Source organism: Centrocercus urophasianus, unplaced genomic scaffold, assembly GCF_019232065.1.
Source record: "Centrocercus urophasianus isolate 14NV4802_14NV808 unplaced genomic scaffold, USGS_Curo_1.0 seq_16, whole genome shotgun sequence".
NCBI classification, from domain to species: Eukaryota; Metazoa; Chordata; class Aves; order Galliformes; family Phasianidae; genus Centrocercus; species Centrocercus urophasianus.
The window spans coordinates 8,944,448-8,968,631 of record NW_024884711.1 but is presented as its reverse complement, the minus strand read 5'-3'; the positions used below and the strand labels follow the sequence as shown (position 1 = coordinate 8,968,631).

Genomic DNA, 24,184 nt, shown 5'->3' with positions numbered 1-24,184 from the left:
GTTGTACAAATGCCCCAGTGTGGAGCAGCCCAAGCATGACCAAAATTTCCCCGTTCAGGAGAGCAGGAGAAAAACTGACAGTATTCTATGAAGATCCCCTGTGAGGTCTCAAACGAGGCAAATATTGGGCAGGGATGACCCTGTGTGCTTCCTTTCTTAAAAATGCTTCTTTTGATTTCAGTTTTTCCTCTTCCCTCCTAGGAGACGGAACGATGAGAATGTGACATTAGAAACAATCTGCCACGATCCCCAGAAGAGACTGTATGGTCACATGTTGGATGACTCCAGCTCAGAGCAGTGTGTGATGAAGGAGAAGAAGGATGATGGGGGACTGATGTTCATGTGCTCCTGTACAGGTGAAGAGTGCAACGATGTTCTTATTTTTTCTGCAGGTGAGTTTAATAATTTGCTCTTCATTCTTGGGCTCTGCCTGGCACGTGATATGAAATGTGACCTTAAATCCAGTGATCTTTGGAATTGCCTTTTGTGGAGGAAGCCTTCCAGGTGGTTGGAGACTTTCTGGCCTCTTGTGAGGCTGCAAAATCTCAGCCTTTCCTTTGTGCTTTCTGGACGTATTTTTTTCTGCTGGGTAATGTTCCATTGGAAGCAGTTCAGATATTCATCTCAGCACATGGCATAGAAAGTCACTGGAATGATAAGAACAAGGTGCTCAGAATTGTGTTGGTGACAAACCCAAATGTAACAAGTTATAAAAACACTTAATCTGTAGCCTCTTCTAGTACTTCTTTTCTCGTGATGTGTCCTCCATCTATGCAGGTACTGTTGAGTATTTTACAGGATGCAAATTTAAAGGCAGCTTTGGTGACTGCCTCTCCCCACTTCCTTGTTCTGTGGTGTATTTCTGTGAATATGTGCAGTTTCCTTCACTGGTGGATATGCTACCTTGTGCTTACTGCAGCACAAAGTTATGTATGCATGAGTGGCTTTTCCCCCTTCTTCCTTGCCTTCCAAGAAGGCTGTACAGTTACTCTAGGTTAGATGTGCCTAGAGCTCACTAAAAGGTCTTTGTGCATGTTGGCCTGGACTGTCAGTGTCTGGTACTACCTTCTCAACTCTACCTCCTTTCTTACCCGGGTTTAACCAAAATCCGGACAGCCTTACTGCTGTTTCCTGACCATCTGGCTACGTTTTACTCAGGTGGACTTTGAAGGATTTGGGGCAAATATTGATATTGATTTGGTAGACCCAGGACCTAGTTGTAACAAATTGCCTTGATTGTATCAAAGAGAAAGTGTTCATACTGAAAGGACCTTACTTTGTGTAAACTGTCTAGAGTTTTTGTGCAAAGCTAGCCTCACCCTTGTGGATCTTGGCTAATTTGTTAAAAATTACTCATACTAAAACTGTTTCTCCTGGAACCATATAAGCTTAATGTAATCACTCTGACAAATGCAAATCTTGTGTGTGTTTACAAGAACCATTCTGTAAATTCAGCACCAACTGCCTTCATTCCCCTCTACTCTGAAGCTGCCTTACACACTTCCAGATCAGACTAAAAGGCTCTGTAGTGTAAATGAAATCCTTACCTTTTTTATCCTGATTCCTTTCACTCTTTGTAGTGAAGGTTTTCATTCTGTGTCGTGTGTGGTGACTCATGGAAGCTGTGCCCTGCACTCATATTCACATTCATGTAGAAAGTGAATAACTACATATAAAAATTGAAGTAGCACACAGCTTCAGTTTGTAACATTTCGAGTTCATTCACAAACACATGCATTAGCTCCGTTTGGGAGTGGGGAGAATTGAGGCTTTGTCATTCCTTTTTTTATTGTTGTGGATTAGTGTTTCTTTTAAATGAAAACAGCCCCTTTGGGTTGCTTGCCTGGTTAGCCATGGCAGGAAGACAAACGATTTTTACAGTATCAGACATGCGGTTTCCTGTCTGTGTTTAACTTTGAGCAGAACATCACAGCCAGCTGGTCCGTGGCTCCTCCAGACAACTAGATAATAGTCTGTAATAATTTTGCCTTTGGAATGACTGTCATCCAGATCTACTCTGTACATTGTTCTTGCATTCTTTTGTCTTGATATTTCTTGTACATCCGAGTAAGAATTTTTGTACTGTTTTTGTACATCTTGCAGCTTTAAAGAGTGGACAAAAGCTATTCTAGGAAAACCTTGAAATACTTGACCTAAGTAGTGACTACTCATTTCTTAGCAGAAAATGGAACAATAAAAAAGGATTGTACTCTTTCACCTGATAATCACAGTCTTTTCTTTCAAGCTATTCTTGTAAAAGATCAGCACTGTAGCTCTTCTTTCTCCTTAATATCCACTTAAGACAAGCCAGATTTATTTTGTTCCTGGTGTTCATGAGGTAAGAAAGAAAATTGCTAGTAAGGCAACAAGTTCTAGTTTCCACCAGAGGTTAGTCACTACATTCCAGTGATTCACCACTGAACTGCTATTGCTTATAGAAGAGCTGATTTATGGCACTGTAGGCTTGTATCAGTCTTGATTGTGAAGGGTAAACCTTCTGACTCTGTTTTTAGACACAAACATTTAAAGCTTTTGGGTAGTGGGAGGTATTGTGACTCATTGAAGTGTGGCTTTAGAAATGTTTCAGGTGGTTAGATCTGAATCAAATGCCCGTCTCTTGTGTGGACTCTTGTTTAAACTGCCAATCTGCAAAATAAACAAGGCACAGTCAGACATGTCCCTTAACATGCCTGTAGTTCTGCTGTGTCAGAGGGCTTCTGGCCCTGATGCTCATCCATGGCATTTCAGGCCACAAGCAGTTGGTGGAAAATACTATGTGCAGAATAAATCCAAACAATATTCTGTGGTTCTGAGAGGTATAATGTTTGGGAGACAGGTAACCACTGCAAATCTGACTACCTGGTGTTCATTTTTTAATTCCTCTATTTTGCCAAACAAAATTGTGGCCTGGCAAACAACTTACACCTTTGTGGTAGAAAAAGCATTTCTCACAGCAAAATTCCACTCCAGTGGAAGTCAGTTTTAATTATTATTTATTCAGATGTCTAATGTCAGTGTTACCAGAAAGAAAAGCCAAGGAGCAAAAATGCTGGAAAAGATTAGACGAAGAGGGGGAAGTAAAGGCCATTGCTGGCTAGGGAGAAGTTGACTAGTTGGCTAGGTGAAGCCAGGGACCTTGTCATGTTGTCTTGGAAAAGATGAGCACAGGATTGGACTACAAGGGATTTTTCCTCTCTGACTTCTGGTTGTGTATAGCAGATCTCCTGCACAAAAATTTTGTATTGGTTTCTTATGCTGGTGTGCCTCTAGCTGTTTGCACAGTTTCAGGCATCCCTTGGTGTTTGGTCAGCTTTGCTCCTCAGCATTCTCTTCACCATACCATCTTCCAGCCAGTGAGAGCATAACAAATCCTTTTAAGTTTTTTGTAATTAGCAGTCGCAAGCTATTTGTCTGAAGTCAAGGCTACTCAAAGGAATAGGACAGTTCTCCTTCCAACCTCATGACTGATGTGTTCTTTATGGGCAGAGGGCACCAGGCACTCTCAGGCCAAGGAGTTGAGATGCCTGCATGCTGTGTAGTGCGTGACCTACCTGTGTGCGTTGTGGCATCTTCCTATCATGTAGACTCATTCATCTGCATGTAAAAGGTGACCCCAGCACTGGAGACTGCAGGCAGAAGAATGAATCCTTTAAATCACAGGGCTGTGCATACTGTTTCATTATATATGCTGTTTTATCCCAGGCATCAGGCTCAAACCCAAGCAAAAATGCAGAGATTTAGAAAGGCATGTCAGATCGTTAGCCCATCTCTGTTTGGTTTAAAAATATTTCCTTCTGTTAATCTGCTCCCTTATCATTTTTCATCCTTGCTGTGCTTACAGATATCCTTGCATTTTGCAGCCAACATTCATGTAGATTCTGTTAGTTCTTTGGCACTGCCAAGTGAGGTCTTTACTTCGGGCATTCTCACTGCACTCTGCCAGGATATGGGGTGAACTTTTAGCAACAGTGATGTATACAAGTTTTGAAGATTATCTGAATTATCCAAACAGTTGCACCGAAACAGTAGAAACTTCAGTGATAGAGGTGGCTGATGAATCTACAAGAATTCATGATAATAATGAAGCTCACTGGAGAGATGTGGGAAAAGAGGGGAAGATGTGCTGATAACAATCTTCATATTGACCATAGTTTTCCTAAGTTGTTAATTGAAAATATAAGAGATAAAAGTATTTGATTAGTCTGTGGCTGAGTCATTTGCCTGAACAAATTATGGCATTTAGATAAGCAGTCAAGTTGCTTGCTGTGTGTGGATGTTACGTGGGAGACCTGATGTTTCTGCTACCAGAATGATTGCAAGCGTGCCTTCATAGTGCTTGTCCAGCAGCTTGGTTGCAGACAATATTGATGATGTTTCAGAATTTCCTTTACTTGATATCTCTTGCTTGTTTCTAACATGTTGCCCCTGTCTTTTCCTTTCTTTCTCTCCTTTTCCTCTCCCTACTAGACTCAGAGCTTTAGATTTTACTTGACCACATAGGAGGATATCAGACTTAAGAGCATACTTAAGACCTGTGCACAGCCACCAGGCCATAAATGTGATGAATTGTCCAGTGCTCAAGGAACAACAGAAGGGACATTGTTACAACTGGACTGCTTGCAAGTGGATTTTAACAAAGGCTTTTATTAATCTGTTTTTCTGTTATCCAACTAACATGTTGAGAAGTAACTGTCTTCCAGCTGCCCCATAAAAGAGGTCAGTAGCATTACGTAATGTTGCACAGAGCCCCTCGCTGCTTGTATATTGGCATTGTTCTCAATGTTTCCTCTTAGGTATTCAGCCACGGAGTCCCACCCAAAGCTTGCAGCTGTATGCAACCAAAGGAGAGGCTGTCTAATAATTGAGGGTGTGATTCTCTTAGTGGAATAGAAAGGAAATACAACGGAAAGAGGCAAAAGAAGCCAAAATGTTGTTTTGCTCTGTTTTATTTATATTGTTTGCTTCCTAGAAAAATAAGCATGCAGAGCTCAGACACAGATTTGCATAACAACAAACTAGGCAGTGCTCTGCAAGCCTGGCTGGAATATTTGTTACAATTTGCATCACTTGGGAGCTTAATAAGTGTGGGAATGTGGCCAGCCTTTTATCAGGTTGTCATGGAAGAGATTTTAATAATTACAGACAGAAACAAACTGTAACTAACACTGGCAACATAATATTTTGGGAAAGGTTGGAGGGGTGAAACTCAGGCAGAGAATAAAAATAGTGGTTAATGTGTGGCATCTGTTGGAACATATTGAAACTGGGGAGATTGATTTGTTCCAGAAAACCACCAGCAAACAGCGGCAGACACGACATTGTGTAACTGTGGCATGTATCTCAGAAACATGGTCACATTGTGTGAAGTTAGAACATGTCAGTTTTCATATTTCTAAGTAGGAAAGCTTAGCTACAGAAGTCAAACTGCATGACAGATGTCATGTACGCACAGTCAAGTGACCTGTTAGAACAGGAGAGATAAGAGAATGCATCCAGGAGTGGGTGATGTGTCAGCAAACCAAGGAATTATACTTTTTTTTAGACAGCACTGAGGGAATTAAGCAGCAGCAAACTTTTTGTTCTGTGTTAGAACTTTAAAAGTTTCTCAAACTTTCCTGAGTGCTGAATAGTATACTTGGTAGTCAGTTGAAAAATTAAGTTCTCCTTACAATACCTAAAATATCCATTTCATCACCACTGCTCAGCCTTTGCACTCAATCTGGCCGTCCAGACGTAACCTAGGTTGCCTGCCACCCACCCCTGTGACATAATTAAGAGGCAGCTGTTAGATGCATGTGCATGACTCTTCAAGCATGTGAGTAGGTCATCTAACTGGAAGTTCTCCTTGGCCGTAACAGTGGTCTGAGTCCTGATCATGGGTTGTCAATGCTGAAGGCAAAGCTTCTGGTCCTCAGGGGAGAGCAGTACTGCCTGTCACACAGCTCTTCCAAATTGTTCATACCATTGCCGTATTGACCTCTCAGAAGATGTGGTGGCACTGGGTAATGGCTTCAAGCTGTGCTGGGGAGGTCCAGGTTGGATATTAAGAAAAACTTCTTTTCAGAAAGAGTGGTGAGGTATTTGGAAAAGGCTGCCAAGGGAGATAGTGCGTTCACCATCCCACCGTGGATGTGGCATTGAGGGACGTGTTTAGTGGGCATGCTGAGGATGAGTTGGTGGTTGGGCTACTATATGATCTTAGAGGTCTTTTCCAATTTTAATCATTCTGTGATTCTATAATGTGCTCTGAGAGCTGGGCCCAGTTCACCAGCCAAATGTTGACTGCTGTGTTGACATTCAGACTGGCAAGTAGCCGAAAGGTAAAGGGAATGAGTTCCCACACTTTGAGCAAACATCCTCAGCCCTCAGATGTTGAACTATGAGGATGCCAGCACTTCAGAAGCTCAGCTGTAGAAGCAGACTCTAGAGATGGCTGTGTGCTGTCGCTTCCACTCTTACTGAGCCTGTGCAGAAGGACAAATATGCCTGCCAACTACTTATACTTCTCCAGAAGGCTGCTTCAGCAGATCCTGACGCTGGGCTTGCATATGCCCTGACATCTTTAAATATCTTCTTTAGACTAAATGTGAAAACAGACATCTCAAATGCGAACTACTGGCCTTTACAGTTTTGAATTATCTAGTACAAAAAAAAAAAAAAAAAAAAAAACAAAACAAACAAAAAAAACTTGTTAAATTCAGAAGCTGGCTTTAGGAATTTAACTTTCAGGAAAGTCTACAAGAAATGCCAAGGTCTATTTTACTCTGGATAGCAATATAGAATCTGCTTTGGTTTTAAAATCTAGTAATCTACATCTTCTGCCATCAGGTGGCTCAGTATAGAGAGGGAGGGGTGGGACTGATTTCCTGCCCCACAGATCTACGAAGTTTTAAAAACTTTCTTCATCTCCAACAGGGATGGAAAATTAAAGTGTTTCCAGGAAACTGTCAAGATTAAAAAAAAAAAAAAAAGGGGCAAGTTATTTTGAAGTGCAGCATTTGATTTTGATTATTTCTGTATATTATGTGTTGGAATTAACCACTATCCACTGAGGAAAAAGCATTCCTTTCCCAATTAAAAAAAAAAAAGCAACACCCCATCTCCCCACTACACAAAGCTCAAAAACAGTGCTTGTAAAATTAGCAGAAGTTTCTAAATACAGAAGTTGGATCAACTTTCAGACCACTTTCATTCACAAGACATGAGTTTCAGAGAAAAGTACAGGAATGTCTTGTCTAATCAAGTTTCTGTTTTGATAACCAGCATTTCCCAACTTAAAATGCTTTGCTGAAGATTTCTGAGCCATTTTAATTCTAAAAAGACCTAAATCAGGAGGAAGCACAAGACAATAAACTACTGAATTTTATTATTACTTGAGGATTCCTCTGTAAAATAAGTTACCACAAGCAGCTGCTCAGAGCCTGTGAAACTTCATTTCACTGAAAATAAAATGTTTTATGGAATTAGTTTTTATCCAGGAAATGGCATTAAAGAGATGGGCAGACCTTTTTTTTTTATTTTATGGCCTAGAGTTTTGCCCAGCAGTCAATAAGCACTTAAGATTGAAACTCACATTTTGCCTGGTTGAGAATTATCAGAGATGGAAAGTTCCTCTCTGAATCAAATAGAGCAGAACTTGAACTTGGAGCTCCCTAACCCAGACTGGTTCCCTTACTGATGGGGATTCAATACTCACATCTTTTGCCAAATTGCAGCATTTGAACAGAATTCTGTTTATACAAAACATTCAAAAAGTGTTAGTTTTCATTCCAGTGTGGAATTGAAACCAAACTCTGAAACCTCAGAGTTGCTGCAAAACACAGTTGTCCTTCAGTCAACTCAAAGGGCTGCTTTGTGTCTCAGGAGCTTGCAAAATAACTGGATCACAGGCCACCTTCTGGGCCCAGATTTTGTGACTGTATTTCTGAAGGTTTTTAAAGCACTAGACAATCTTGCAATCCATCAGTATTGATACCTCTAGCCTCAGTGCTGCTGGTATGGAATATATTTTTACCCTGCTGTGTGCCACTGACTGGTGGATGAATAGGCAGCAACTTCGGAAACTACACAAGCAGCAAGAACTTTGAAGTAGTTCTTTAGTAACAACTGTGTGTTTGTGCTGCCCTGTGCATTAGAGCATGGGTCTCAGTTTTGTTGATGTTGTTTTATTTCTTGTTTCCAAAGTTCAGTGACACTGAAGTCAATCATAGAGGAGTCCAACCTACAGAATTTACAGGCAACCAGTGTTGTGCCTTGAAGACTTGTGACTGAATGCAGTTTCTATTCTCCTTGGCACCTGACTCCTATTCCCTAAAGGTTTAGGTAGTGCTAAGGGTTGTACAGATGGCTTGTGCTCAATTTAAACCGCATACAGGAAGCTTTCTTTTAGCTAGACTTCTCTATTGTTATGCTAGATTAATAGGTTCTTTTGAAGCTTGAGAAAGAACTGATCTGCCTGAATGATAGTTCTGGGTGGGGAAAGTTATTCAGGAGCATGTTGGCAAAATCTGAAAGGCTGTTTTATTTAACCATTTCCTTGCCTGTTGGTTCAGACAGGTTTTGCTCAGAACAGTGCCCAGAAAGAGGGAGCTGCACTCACATTTTTGAAATTATGGGGTTTGAGTCATAGGTATTTATTTATAAGCAATGAGCATGTTTATTCTTAGATTCCTGCAGTCAAGCCAGAAAATGTTGGCTAGCCATAATGCAAACATGCAGATATACTCTTCATTTTGATCCTGCCCTGACTTGGTATGCAAATTCAACTCAGAAGTACCCCAAACTTGGCTTGTGCTGGAGGGGCTGATTTTGTTTTGCTCATATCGGAACTCAAAATCAGAGGAGGTTCCAGAAATGCCTTGCTTGGGCTGACCCTCAGCACCACCAACTATTCACTGTTGCTGTTACCTTTAATCCTGCTGATGGGAAGCTTCGTCCTCTCCTTTTAAGTCCAGGGTTATATGTGGCCAGTCCTGACGCTCAGCTGTCTCTGTTTGGTGCTCATTCTTGCTCTTCCCAAACCTTGAGTGGGACTTTTCAGCTTTTAATACAATAGAGAGTGAGCATAACACCCTTCTCGCTCCCTAGGTGCAAGATGTGTAGCCATGTGTTTTTTACCCCCTGCCTCCCTACTTCCTCCACAGGATGCTGCCAAAGTGGATGTGTCACTTTGCAGCAGTGGTGCAGGATGATGCTGTGCTCAGGGGAAGTGCTCAGCTTCTGCTTTGATTATTATTTTTTTCATTCTTTTTGAAGTGACATTTGCAACATCAACAGTTTCTATCTTCCCCTGCATCACTAGCAGAGCTTTCCCTTATGCAAAAAGAGGAAGAGCTAAAGAGTCTGTGAAGACTGGTAGAGACTTCTCAGCTGTTGGCCTGCACTCTCAGGCATTGTGGGAATAGCCAGAGACTCTCAGTGTACCCATAGCAATAAAGGAATGGAGACCTGCGTGAATTGATTCTCAATTTGACCTGCACATGTATCCAACTACCTCAGTCTTCCTGATGTCTAATACATCTCTCTTTTTTTTTTTTCCTCCCTTATTTAGAAAGATATCTGTAATTCAGATATCTGAGCTACTTACTGCAGCTCTTTGGCAAAGTAGAAGGCCTTAAAGTGATTTAAAACGTATGTTCATCTTTGTTAAAAAGTAGGACATATGATATAGGTTGCAGATGGCATACAACTTAGTTTCAAGGTCGGAATCCAAACTTCAAGCATTCTTTTCTCTGGCCAGTGGTAGAGAAGAACAACAACACACACAAAAGCAGAACTCTAAATGTTCATCAGAAGGGCTTTATCTGATTTATAGAACTGTGGCTTTCTTGCAGCCGGAACTTGGAAGCAGAGCACAACTGTCAATCCTCTTCCAGATTCCAGAGTTTCCCTAGTGCTTTTAAAAGTAGATTTCCTGAGAGTGAAGAACTTGTGAGAATAAGCAATGTAAATCTTCTGTTTACCGACAGTGACATTGGACTTTCTAAATATACTCTTCCAGTAAAGGCCATTTAAAAAGACATTGAGAGACAAAAGTGCTGCAAGTAATCTGTGATTATCATATCAGTGTAGACTTGGTACTAATGTTCTGTTACCGTAGGAAATTGCTTGGGAATAAGGATTTCTGGTTTGCATAGGTGTGAAGGAAGGATTAGGTTTAAGAAGTTGATTTGCATTGAATGAAATAAATGCATGTCTATGTAGGTGAAGCATGGTGCTGCTAATTAATGCCATTAACCTGTGCTAACTGGGAATGCTGGAAATGTTGGTGCTTCTCCTTCTTGAAATCCTGTGAGAGATGCTAGGATTGAGTTACTTACTCTACTGCTGATTGATGAACCTTTCAAACAGAGGAAGCACATCCTGGTTTGGGATTCAGACCTCCTTCCAAAAAAAGAACATACTCTTCAGATGTCCTGTCACCTGCCTTTGAATAGCTGAAGGCTCCTGCTGCTTGCCAGCTGTGTTTCCAATGTAAAAGGGATTATAAATGAAACTGAAGGGTCTGAGGTATCACTTATTCTAATTGTAAACTCTTTATCCCTATCCTTCTCAGCACTGCTCACCTTTATTTTGAGAAAGACTTGAAACTAACCTAGTTAGTGACAGTTTCTCCTCAGAGCTTGTTAGACTTTCTTTTTCTTATTGACTTATTTGGCTCTACACAGAGAACCTGAGCCAGTGACAATGTCATAAGCATCTGCCAATATTGTGCTGCCAGCGCTTGCTTTATTTTGGTTGCAGCATCAGTTCTTTTAGTCCATTCATGATTCTCCAGGCTTCTTTCAATCAACCCCATCCACTGCAGAATGATAATGCAGTACGTTTGAACTTGAAGGATCGCTTCTAGGGTTGTAAGGGCATCTCTCACCACTAGAATAAGTTCTTCACTGTTCCCACGATGTATCTTTATTAAAAAATTTGTCCCTGTTGTCCTTCTGTTCCCTATCCATGTGTGTTTCACCTGAGAATATGTTCACATACAGGCTGCATCAGCTAAGGTGTTTGGAATGAGCTATCTGCTGTTTTCCAACAGAGTAGCTGGTGTACAGCCAGCAAGTGACACACACAGGATGTTTTCAGTTACATAAATCCCTGCAAAAAGTGCACGGCGAGTGACAGTTCTCAGATATGCCATACGTGCCTAATTGTGCCTGCAGGATTCAAACAGCTGTGCAAGTGCAGGTGTTGGAATCTGTTGTAGCAGTACTCTTTCTCATATATCAAAGTAAGAGAAGAGTTCTGTTTTTCAGATTTATACACAGGCGTATGTTTTGTGCTTGAATATTAGCAGGCAGTATTTGTATATGGACAGGCTTCCTGATGTCTTTCTATGGATCTTACTGAGATACATTGGGTCTGAAATGGTAATTGGACAATTCAGTATTCATATACTACATTGTGTATTTACTTATTCATCCTTTTTTTTTTCAAAGAAAGATGAATGTTTTGTTTTAATTACTGGTTAAAGGGGCAGAACTGTCAAGAATATATCACTGAAGTAAGCACAGGAGACTTTGGCTATTGTGTTCAGGAAAGAGAAGGTTTTGTCCATAATATATTGAGAGCCTGAGAGAAAAACAAAGCTGTTAAATTAGGTTAGCTTCTTGCTCATTCTGGTCTGGCTCCCTGTAAAATAATCAAACAGGGAACTTCTGGTAAGTGAAGGCTTATATGAGATAAGAAAGTAGTGATCTTTTTGTTTTACTTTGTGTTAATGGAGGAAATCATGTATGGCACACTGGAAAAATGTTATAGGTTACTCACAACTTCCTGTACACATAAAGCTATGCTCATTTAATGTATTCCTTCCTTCTGTTCTTTTCAGATGATCCCCATAAACCAGAGGAGAAAGATGAAATTTCCAAAGTCACAATCATAAGTCTTGTCCCCTTATTGGTGATTTCTGTTGCTGTGATTGTTATCTTTTATGCCTACCGCACTCATAAGAAGAGGAAGCTCAACAAGGCCTGGGAGAAGAATGTTAAGCCCAGGAAACATAAAGACTGCAGTGATGTTTGTGCCATTATGTTGGATGATGATCACTCAGACATCAGCTCTACCTGTGCCAACAACATCAACCACAACACAGAATTGCTGCCCATTGAGCTGGACATTGTTGTTGGCAAAGGAAGATTTGCTGAAGTGTATAAAGCCAAATTGAAGCAAAACACATCTGAGCAGTACGAAACTGTGGCAGTAAAGATCTTCCCCTATGAAGAATATGCCTCCTGGAAAACCGAGAAAGACATTTTTTCGGATGTAAACCTTAAGCATGAGAACATCCTCCAATTCTTGACCGCAGAGGAGCGTAAGACAGATCTTGGTAAACAGTATTGGTTGATCACTGCCTTCCATGCTAGAGGAAACTTGCAGGAGTACCTCACACGGCACATTATCAGCTGGGAAGACCTCTGGAAACTGGGAGGATCCTTGGCCCGAGGGATTGCCCATCTGCACAGCGATCACACACCCTGTGGTCGCCCTAAAACCCCTATTGTGCACAGAGACCTAAAGAGTTCCAACATCCTGGTGAAAAATGATTTAACTTGCTGTCTCTGTGACTTTGGGTTATCTCTGAGGCTGGACCCTTCTCTCTCTGTGGATGACTTGGCCAACAGTGGTCAGGTATGTCAAAACTTTCAGGAGACGTGTTGTATGTCATACCAGTTCATCTGTCAGTTCCTGGGGATAAGAGGGGAAAAAAAACCCAAAAACCTGTGCTGCCATATTTGCTTAAAATCAACAGAAATGAAGGGCTGGTTTTTGTTTTTCTTCTTTTCAATGAACAAATAGGCTTTAAACCTCACACAAAAGCAATGAGGGAATTGTGATGAAGATTTTGTTCCGATCAAAGAGCAGCCTAGTTATATGACACCATCTTCCTTTCTGTGCCCTTACAGCGAAACATGTAAAAGCTTGTCAGCTACTATTTGTCACACTGCTGCAATGTGCACACAGGATAGGGGTGTGCTTCATATTTTGAAGTTAAGCCACAGCTTTCAGGCCTGTTAGCACTAGGTTTGTGTGAGTAGAACTACTGTGTCAGTATATCCCAGCATATGTGAATGCGGTCCTCTCTGTCCTCAGCACGTGTAGCAGACAACAGAGAGATAAATAGTCACATTACAAGGCCAAAAATAAACCTGTTTAAGATTATGGGACTTTCTCCACATGCAAGCAAATGCAGTAATATCAGATGAAAATAACTGCCCCTTTCTGAACTAAGTAGTGTGAATAATGCTCATCTATTTCACAGGCGTGCCATGATGATATTTGTGAATGCTTCAGTTTTTCATATATCTCTAAATATTTTCTCTTCTGATGAAAACTCCTGTAGTGGAAGTTGAGACCTTTTCTTAAGTTATGTTCCTAGTTATGTACCACATATGATTAATTGTATGTAAGTATCCAAAGCATGCTTGTTTACACTGACTTCTACTCAGCATGGAACTAGTATTTTGATTTAGGGACGTTTCAGGGACAACTCATCAGGCAGTAGTGTTTGTTCAGTTCATGAGAACTTTGCTGTTGTTTATCAAATTAAGATCTTTGTTGTAAGATCTTTGAAGTCTCATTAGTTTAAGGGAACTGCCCTGATCTCATTTTGATAGGGTTTCTTAACAAGAGTCAGGAGTGAATGATAACCAAGGAAGGCATATTTAAAATTACACAAACACCACTCATGGTCACATATCATTTCTCTTCAGCATGCCAAATCTTTTTGGAGTCCAGTGAAGTCGTACCATATTGACAGTTACAAGACTGGTTGGAGTACAGCAAAAGCAGAGTACTTGGCAGTGTATGTCATAGGCTGTGAAGTTTAACCCCACGGAGACTTTGCTTAAAGCCAACCCATATTTCAATCTGATTTCTCTGGCATTGCTCACACACAGTTGGAAGTAGGAGGATAGCATTAATACTGCCCTCCCACACTCCACACCAGCACTGACAGTGAAGTACAGCACTGCCTAGAAGATGTTGCTACTTTAGAATTGATGCCCTTGGGCACTCATGGCGAGATCCAGTGTTTTACTTTGTTTAGCTTCACTGAATCAGTTTTGGGATAACCAAATTAACATCATTCTTCTCCATGGCAAAGTGTAAGATGATGTGAAGTGGCTCTGTAAACCTCAGCCTCATTTCTTCTGCGCATACAAGCACTACCCACTCAAATGTGCCAACATGACAACTTCAGTACCGTTTGTAGCTTTTGCCTAGGAGATTTTGCACAAGAATTTGCCATCATTTCTGATCTTTACACTTTCACCAAAACTCTTCCCATCAGGAGGTCCGGTTTTTGAAGGTATATAATGGAGCTGACACGCATTTGAATTCAAGGAAGCTTCTGGTTTCCTGTGAAATGAATAGAAAAATCCAAGTATTTTACGTTTTTTTTTCTGATCAGCCTTGGACTGCAATATTCAAGGCAAGTTGTTTGTATTACAGAACTGTCTTCTTTCCCATCCACACAACTACCTTCTGCATAATGCAGATGTTGCCATTATTGTCTGTATGATAACAGTGTTCTTTATGAATGACTGGAAACCATCTTTTCCCCAGACTTTGTGGTCTTTTCAGTTTAGCTATTTGGCCATCCACAATGGCTAACATTTGCAGACATTACTTAATCTGAATATGTAAATCTGGACCCGTGTCCTGTTGTGTTCAGAGGACTGCTGTTTGCCAGCAAGGCCAGATGTTCCTCATCTCGGCAGCATCAGCAGCCTTATAACAACAGATGGTCGTCCTAATCACACAGAGAGGGATAGCCTCTGCCCCTCTGAGTGACACACCTCAAGGCACAAAACATCTCAGACAACTTGAAAGAAATGTAGGGTTTCCAGTATAAAAGTTCTAAAAGTCACAAACATTATAAAAAGTACTGCAGGAAGAGAAATGTTCCCTTGCTGGAAGTTTTGGAAGAGAAGAACAGAAAACGGACTGGTCTTTACAATGAGAAAGTGTCTGAAATATATTTGGGACCCAGACTCAAGTTTTGCAAGCTGTAGGAAAAGAATGTTTGACCCAAAGACCTCGTAATCTAAATTCAGATAAAAGAACAGAGGCAGAGTGCAACAGCTGATGAATTCTAATCAGGATGGAAAGTGAGAAAGCTTGATATCATTCTTAACAGCATTTTCAATTTTCTCTGTGTTTTCAGTGGTTCTTCATAGCTATGGAACATGAGCCTCAATTGTACAGCAAAGCTGCAGAATCTTTTTCACTGCTGCAAGGAGAGTATGAAATGTTGCAAAACTAGAACTGCTTTTGTGACAATGTTGATTATCTGTATTTAGGCAGCATTAACACTTAATGAAAAAAACAGCAGGATGGGGCTGGGCAATTTTGGGGCATAGTATGTCAGAATCTTTTCTAATACTTTGATGGACTCTGCTTTGGAGAGAAGCTGTATGTTTGGAAGGGATGGGGCTAGGAACAGCCTCTGCTGCAGGGTTGCCGTGCGTTCATGTTCAGTAGGGCAGGAAGGTACTGGTGAACTCAGTGCTGCTGGGACATGGTTATCCCAAGAACCTCTAATGTGTTGGTGTTGCTCATGTTTGGCCTTCATTTTCACAGATTCCGTACAACAGGGAATTTAACTTTTGGACTGATTTCAGACTTTTTTTTGCTATTCTCTAAATAAAGGCCTTGGTACTACAGCCATTTGTATACCTTTAACAAATAAATTCTCTGATGTTGCACAGTCCTATGATAAAGCAATGTCCTTAGTCTGTACTGTTGTTTTCTTAGGGAGCATTACACTTTTTGTAGCACTGTTTCCCATTTGTACTGAGTATGGGATGATAAGGTGTGTTTCCAGAAGCATGCCAAACACATGTAGGAGACTGCATTTACTATGTAGCTGCCTTCAGTTGCAGACCCAATAACCGGAATGTTCTTTTGTAGTTCTGCTTGCCACCAAGCTCTGGACTGATGGCTGTAGTTCGCTCTACAAATAGCCCTTCTTAACCACAGATCCTACTGCATCACCCACTTCTGTTTTTTCCTCTTTTTTTTTTGTGATTAAGCAGTCTCCCATCTGAAGCTGTCCTTGCCTGATCTGATTATTTTTGGACTTTTTCCAGATGAGGAGAGAAGGAGAGCAATTTTTTTATACATTTATTTTTTGAAATTTTTTGAAAAAAATTAAATTTTGGCATTGGATCTGCTCAGAGATCCAATAATTATTCCTTACATCTATTCATATGATAAGAACACTTAAACTTTGCCATCAGTAATGTAAGGTCGTAATCTAGACTGCAGCACAGCTGCTAAAATCACTGCTGAAAATTATTGAATATGCATAAACTTTATGGGAACAACTTTTCAAACGAAGAGGGGCCAGTTTTTGGTTTCACTTCAAATGTGTGCTTATGCATTCAGTACATCTTCATCAGCTTTCTTGTGCCAAGCCTGCATTTACCTCTCTCATTTTAAGACCACTTTGAAAAGAAATAGTTCTCTCTATAATATGCAGTGCAAAAGAATACAGTGATTTTCTTGCTTGTCTGAAAATCACTTGGTCAGTGGCAATTGCTCCAGGCCCAGAGGACAGAGTTTATCTCAATGAACAGCCAAAGAGTGAGAAAGTTTGTCAGCATTAAAAACAGTTGTTTAAGGAACTACAAAACGCTGCTGTTCTTCTTTGCTTTATCATTTTGTTTTGTTTGTTTCTTTGCTTTATCATTTTTTCTTTACCAAGGGAGGTGCAAGTACAGTCGGTAGTCAAGACAATGCCAGATTCTTTTGGCAGCAGAAAGCATGATCCATGCCAAGTATGGCTTGCATTTTTGGATACGTGTCAAATGGCACCATTTCTATGAAAGCTGAAGTCAGATCACAGCAGAATCCAAAACATGAATTACAGTTGCAGCTCATGAGCTCTCCCATATTTCCTCTCGTGCAGGTTGGCACAGCAAGGTACATGGCCCCTGAGGTCCTGGAGTCCAGGATGAACCTTGAGAACATGGAGTCCTTTAAACAAACAGATGTGTACTCCATGGCTTTGGTCCTTTGGGAAATGACATCTCGCTGCAATGGTGTTGGAGGTAAGCACCATCGGTTTTCTTATCTCTAAAGGTATGTTTGGATAGAAGTGCTCTTGTGGTTGTCTGTGTGTACAGACAATTCTTTGTTGTTCTCGTGGGCCTGGCTGCTGTAAGCTAACAGGCCTTCAGTAATATAAGATGCACGTGTGTATGAGCAAGCTTCAAGGGCAAGCTCCTGAAAGCATGAGGAAATTGCTCCCTGTTGCTGTAAGGATAAATTTGCTGCTAGGTAAGCCTCTTCTGAAGGTTGTTCATGCCTGTTATTTTTTTAAACTACAGCATCTTGAGTAGCCGTGGATTGACTGGTCTGCCTGTCCTCTCCCAAAATAATTATTAATATAAGAATGTTTGAAACACTTGGATCTGATGATCTTAGATGTCTTTTTCAACCTAAATGATTCATGAAATATTAAGACCAAGAAGTGATAACTGTCCCCCTTTTGCCTTCATGGAATGTTAACTCTGAAACCTAATGAGGGCCAGTTAAGTGTCACATTTACTAATTATCATTTCAATAAGAGCCATCATAGGGGTTCAAAAATCTTTCTGCTTTTGTGAAATCCACAACTGCCACTCATCATTTTTTGGGATGTTGCAAGAGATCATCCACAGGAGAAACCAAGGGATGTTCATTGTATAAAGTGCAGTAACAAAAATAAGCGTAACTGAGTATCAAAATAGCTCCAAGAAGAGCTACTGTGTTTGTTCATATTCAGACTTCGTTCACTGAAACAAAATCTCCATTTCTACTTTGCCTAAAGCTGGCCCAAAATTCCCAGTTTGCTATGCTAGTATGTGCTAGAAATCTGAAAAGTTGCTGTTGAGATTCTGCATTACATATTGCCATATTTGAAGATTTTCACCTTAACTAAACTAGTTCCTAACTCAGGAACCAAAATGAGACTGTTACATATACATTTTTTCAGTCTGCTTGTATTGTCTAGCAATCATTTTAACAGAAGTCCAGACAGTCTAAGAAGCAGGGCTGTTGTGTGTAAGACTAACGTGAATATTACAGCAGATATGAGACTATTTGTATTTGCTACCTCTCTCCCAGAACCACATAGGTTCTCTTTTCATTGGACTTGCCACAGTTGAGTCTCAAAGGGCTGGCAACAGAGACAGGACAGTCTGTAGAGCACTGCAGTATGGGGAACGTAGTGTACAGGAGAGAAACCAGTGTCCTATTGGAAAATGAATATAACTGCTCCTTGTTTCTCTGCTAACATCCGTGGGATACCACAAGGCTGACTATCCGTGGAGGTCTCTGAGGCCACTCTGCACAGTAGCAGTTTGGCATCACCATGTTTGTGTGCAAGAGGTAGAAATGCCTGCATCCCAGTGTCTTGCTCTGTCTGACCAGCATTTGGTCTTTGTGGGTGGGCTGCACTGTGGGCAGTTTTGCCCCTGTTTGCGCCCTGCTGGGAAAGCAGGGTGTGCAAATAGCTAGTGCTAGCAGAAATGCGTGAAACCTTTTTTTTTTAGTCAAATGTTTCAGGGAAAAAACATGTGGTGCTCCAAAAGCTGAAAGTTTTTGAAGTCTAGCATATTCCATGGCAAACCTATCCACATTTAACAGTTGTGGCTATGTATGTTTCTAAATGCGTTGGCAAAACCTCAGCCTTTCATTAGCACTTTGTAAGTGCAGCTGAGAAGATTTAAAACCTGAGAAAAAGGATCTCTGCTCTGTCTCGAGCTCTCTCTGTTTCTTGCATTTAGGAACTCACCTTATTAATATAAATATGAGCTGTTCACTGTGGAGTCTTTTATCTTCACTGGTGCCTGAATGTGTTGCTGTTCATATTTGCTGAGTACAGTGAAATGGAGTTTGTGGCAAGAACAAACCTTGTTGCTGCTGTTCTCAGATGGCAACTGCCTAAAAGAGGATATAAAGAGAGTTTCATAAGGAAGGGAAATCACCAGCGTGTTTAGGCAGAAGAGGTTGACCCCTTATAACCTTGAGAAGAAGAGCTGAAATTATTTTAGGAAAAGGAGACGTTTCTCTGGCCCAGCATCCCCTTTGTTTTCATGCTGGAGCTTAGCCCCTGCCTCTGATTTTCCCTAATCCTCAGTCATCCTCATCTCCAGAAACATACTTCTTAAATTTTGTTTCCATGCTTCAGTCATCTTTCCAGGTGGTTCACTCCCCAGTGAAACCACCAAAGTATTTGGGCTGTAGTGGGTAGGACTTGGGCTGAGTGTCTTCAACCAGAGCAGCTAAATATAACTCCTACGATGCAGCTCCCTTATCTTGTCGGTGGTACTGAACTACAGCAGCATTGCATGGTTTCTCTCATTTCCTTCTTTGATCTTGTCTTGGTTCGTGCAGTCTGACTCTCTTTGCAATCAGCTGGTGAAGTACCCTTACAGTGATTCATGACTGCAGCTCCCTCTCTGCTTTCTCTTCCCATCTGTCACTTGTGAGACTCCCTTCCCTTCTTGCACCCTTCAGAGGAGCTGCCTCCGTTCATGCAAACCACTCCATTTCCTGACCTCGTAGGTGAGGAGAGAAATGACTTTGCATGTAAGCCAGGGCAGGCTTACCCAATTGCAGCCTTTCCAAAGAAACCTAAAAGATGTAAGTGCTGTCTCCCCAGTGCAGGCCTGTCTGCAGTGTGGGCTCTCTCACACAAGGACCAGGGAAGTTCAGAGAGCAGCCTGATGCTGCTGGGGGAAAGCACGGGAAAGAAGGGGTTAATTGCTATGCTAACGGTAGGGTGAGTTATTTCTTTTACATAGGGTGTTCTCAGGATTTGTCTGTTGGTGTGCAGGTGTTTGGTGAGTGTGGGAGGCGATGGAGGCAGGTCCTTTCACTGCAGCAGCTTTGTCGAGCGTAGTCTCAGCAGAATGCCAGGCCTTTTCAGTCAGCAGACATTTAAACGAAAATACCCAGCAGCATAATCTGTACTGTGAAGCTGCCATAGTAAATATGCAGGTGGGGATCAGCTTTCGAGAAAGGCCATGCTGTTCATTGTTACTTTGTTCTGCTAAATATGGAGAAGCAGAAATGGGGCACAGGGGAGAGGGAGACAGAGGCAAATAGTGAGTTTGACTGGTTTTTCACCGGAGGATAATTTAAGAGGCATATTTAGAAACTCAGCAATACTACTTTGGGGAGAACTTCAGCTGCTCCACACTGCCGTTAACTTGGTATTTCATTCAGTGCAACAGCTGTGCACCAGATGCTGCACGTTGCGAGAAATACAATTTTCATCTCAACCGCTTGCTTTCAGAGCGACAGAGCTTTGGTGACTGAGGCAAGTGTAATTTCTCCGACAGCCTCCTAGAAAGAAAAGGAAACCATCTGCTTCGTATCGGAGCTGCTGCAGGCAGGGGACTGCTGGGGGCAGCAAGGGAGAAGGAGAGGAACAAAGCCTCAGGATGCACAGGGCTGGTGAGGAAGGAGAGAAACTCCTCAGAAAATGGCGACGTTGCTCGTACGGTGTTGCAGTGCCTGAAGGGGCGGCTGGCTTTGGTGTAGCAGCAGAGCTGTGTCTGAAATAGCAGCCTTGTTTTACCAGAGCTCTGTTTAATGTGAATAAAAGAGCTGGTTAATCTTACGCTCGCTTGGAAAGAGTCAGCCAAGAGGTACAATTTGGCAGCTAAGCATTTGTGCATCTTGTGCTTCAGGGAACGCTGGGCATTCATCACGTTGAGTGTACAGAGGTGACAGTTTCTGGCAGCAGGGAATATTTTGATAGCCTGTGCAGTGGGGCTGTGCCTGTGCGTTAGGTCTGTGCTTGTGCATCAGGCCTGAGGTCTCTGCAGCAGGGGCCTGGTTTAAGCCTCTCCTTTGTGAAGAGAAGTCCCAGTGGGGCAGGTTTGCACTGCAGTGGCATGTGGTGGCATGCATCCCACATCTGGTACACCCACAAAGGGCACCATCACCACTATTGTGGAACAGTAGCTTGGATCCCAGAAATTCTCTATGTGTCACCACAGTATTCAGTGCTGTCTTTCAGCAAGCCCAGGTAGCAGTAGGTAAGATCACCCCGCAGGGCACTCTTATGCTGTATTCCTCTACTTTCCCATCTCAGGGTCTAGCATACAATGACTAAACAGCCTATAATCATACTCTTATGGCAGAGCTTATACACTCCCAGCCCTTTGGAAAGGTGACTGTGTCTTTGATCATCAGATGTGAAATCACTTAAAACATGTCTGTGCAAGGAAAACGGCACTGTAGGTTCATTCATCCCAGGGCATCCTCAGACTTCCCAGCTAGCATTCATATTCTGAAGGAGTGGATCTGGGAAACCCAGGGAAAATGTGGCGTAAGCATCTAACAACTCCTTAAACTCAAAATTGAAATGGCTTTGAGCTTCTGCATAGTCCCTTTGTGCAACAGTATATAGACCCACCACCCAGATTCTTCTAGCATGAGGAAAGACACAATCTGCACGCACATGCAGATGTGTGTGTGTACGTAAGCTATCACAGTAACTGCATCATCAACTGATTTATCCCCTCTGTGGCTCTTCCCTCCTATGCTCTAAATTAAGGGGTTTTTTTTTCAAAAGGATCAGAAGTTCCAAAAACATAAGATCACTGCTATGGATTGTGCTCCACAGCTGATTTTCGCTAGCCTTCTTCCTCCTCACTCCTGGTTTAATTCTTCAAGTAAGCCTTCATCTTATGCGTAAGGAAATGTCCCACTAAAAACATAGCAAGACATATCACATGGGGGAAGTGTTGATGGGGTTTGCAGGTGTGCAGTTCTCACTTAAAGGAAGAAAATCTCACTGCAAACAGCTTAGAGCATAAGATCGCATGCAAGAGGCATATTTTTCATGAGGAGTCCGCTGCCAAATGTTCTACAGCATTCATCAAGCACAAATAGATTTTCAGTAATGTCTCTGGGGCTAAAAATCCAGTCCCAGCCTTTCTGAAAGTTATAGCCATGCTGGTGTCAAAGGGAAGCAGAGGTACAGTGATTATTAGTGCAAGGTAGCTCACAACCATTAAGATTAAATGCAAGAGGTTAAAGTTGAAGAAACTCTTCCATTACTGAATACTAAAAGTGCTGTGGTTCAAAATACCTAAGATATTTATGGTACTTCAGCCAGTTGTCATTTTTAGTGTCTGACTGGTCTGAAAACAATCAGAAGAAACATTTAAGTCATAAAAAATAGATTCAGCATCTGTATATAGCTGTGCACGAGTATGTAGCAGCAAGCATCTTAACCTGCCTCAAATTGACACCTATTATGTCTACTGTAGCATGCCAACATGATCCATGAATAACCTCAGCTATTACTCCAAAATGTGTCTGACACCTGAGATTCCACACTATATGGATGATTTACCGCAGGAGGATTCAGTCGGCTTTTCTTTTTGAAGGAGGGAGAAGCAAGATAATAAATAGCGGGAAGATGCTGCATGCTTTTCAGAGTGAGGAAAAGCACAACTGTGTTACTATGAAGTCATTACAGATAACTAGCATCTGGCCTCAATTTCTCCTCAACAAAATCGCAAATCTGAAAAAAAAAAATGCAGCATAGAAGGAATTTCTTGAACAGGGGAAATGTGTTAGAAACCTATCAGTTCTCCAGGAAGGCTTTCCCTTTCACCAAGTAGAGGCAATCCCAAGCACAAATACAGGAAAGAATGGCTGGAGAGCAGCCCTGAGGAGAAGGATTTGGAAGTGTCAGTTGGTGGAAGACTCAACAGGAGCTGACAATGTCCGCTTGCAGCCCAGAAGGCCAACCGTATCCTGGGTTGCATCAAGAGAAGTGTGACCAGCAGGTCGAGGGAGGTGATTCCGTACCTCTGTTCTGCTCTTGTGAGACCCCATCTGAAGCATCCAGGTATGGGGGCCCCAACACAAGAAGGACATGGAGCTGTTGGAGTGGATCCAGAGGAGGGCCAAGAAGAAGAGCAAAGGGCTGGTGCACCTCTCCTATGAGGACAGGCTGAGAGAGCTGGGGCTCTTCAGTCTGGAGAAGAGAAGGCTCCAGTGGACCTTGCAGTGGCCTGCCAGTACCTGGAGGGGGCCTACAGGAAAGCTGGGGAGGGACTTTTTGTAAGAGTATGTAGTGACCGAGGGAGGGGAAATAGCTTTAAACTGGAAGAGAGTAGATTTATACTAGATATTGGGAAAAATTCTTTACTGTGAGGAACAGGCTGCCCAGAGAGGTTGTGGATGCCCCTTCCCTGGAGGCGTTCAAAGCCAGGCTGGATGGGGCTTTGAGCAGCCTGATCTAGAGGGGGATGTACCTGCTTATAGTAGGGCTGTTGGAACTGCATGATCTTAAAGGTCCCTTCCAACCTAAACCATTCCATGATTCTGTGATTCCATGATTCTTTGATTATATGATTCTACGAAATGAACAGTCTTGTAAACCTCAACGGCCTTCAGATTAAATTCGGTGAGAGGGAACGGGCAGCACTGGAGAGCTTCCCTTGATTTGTCACTCACATTCCTATGAGGCAAACACAGAAGGGCAAAACTAGAGCCTGGCTTGCAGGGAGTCATTGAAAAAAAAGTGTATACGCACTCAAGATGGCCTGTTCGTATTAGATGTAACTAACATAGTCCTGGGAACATTCAAAACATTATTATCATACCACACACGTGCCACTGCTCCACGTGTCTCTCGTACTCTTGTCTCACCTGTGCTCTTCTGTGCTAGTGCTCCATATTGCAGGGAGATCTCTGAGACTACAGTGGGTGTCCAGGACCACTATCACAAGGAAACCATGCCTGCTGGAGATGTGTAGGCAGTGTCTAGATCATGCAGTTTACTTTTCCTCAGCAATCTCTACCATCTTGGTTAGCTTTGAAAGCAAAAGCATCAGCTTTGTAATCGTTGTACTTCTACTGTGCTTCCATTGTGCTTCCAGGTCTGACCAGCAAGATGACAACTTCTCATTTAACTTTTAGAGTTAAGATTTTGTAAATTTACCTTGGCTGAATTATCTCAAACTGAGATTAATGTGGGTGAAACTGATTCGAAGAAAGCAAAGTAGACTTTGGCCCTTGTGCCTTAGAGAAGGTATTCTACTTATGGGAAGGTAGGACTTGTGTTTCGGAACTATAGTCAGTCAGCACAAAATTGTGTAGAGAGTGACCAGCACCAAATGCTTTACAGAAAAAGGAGGGAGACATCTGTGGGGTAATCTGCCACACTGCA

The 24,184-nt window shown here is 41.9% G+C and overlaps 1 protein-coding gene across 3 annotated transcripts in view; it reads left to right on the top strand.

Annotated features, from left to right (window-relative positions):
* The first annotated feature begins 6 nt into the window (after window positions 1-6).
* The window catches only part of TGFBR2 (transforming growth factor beta receptor 2), a 30,802-nt gene continuing 6,624 nt past the window's right edge, over window positions 7-24,184 (top strand). The window contains exons 1-4 of one of the 3 annotated variants that reach the window (XM_042816567.1): window positions 7-100; window positions 202-392; window positions 11,828-12,627; window positions 16,910-17,051. In XM_042816567.1, the coding sequence (XP_042672501.1) occupies window positions 36-100; window positions 202-392; window positions 11,828-12,627; window positions 16,910-17,051 (1,198 nt within the window). In that variant the 5' untranslated portion in view covers window positions 7-35. Of the gene's footprint in view, window positions 106-181; window positions 393-11,827; window positions 12,628-16,909; window positions 17,052-24,184 lie in introns of all 3 variants that reach the window. The other 2 variants (XM_042816569.1, XM_042816568.1) reach the window with 2 other exon arrangements.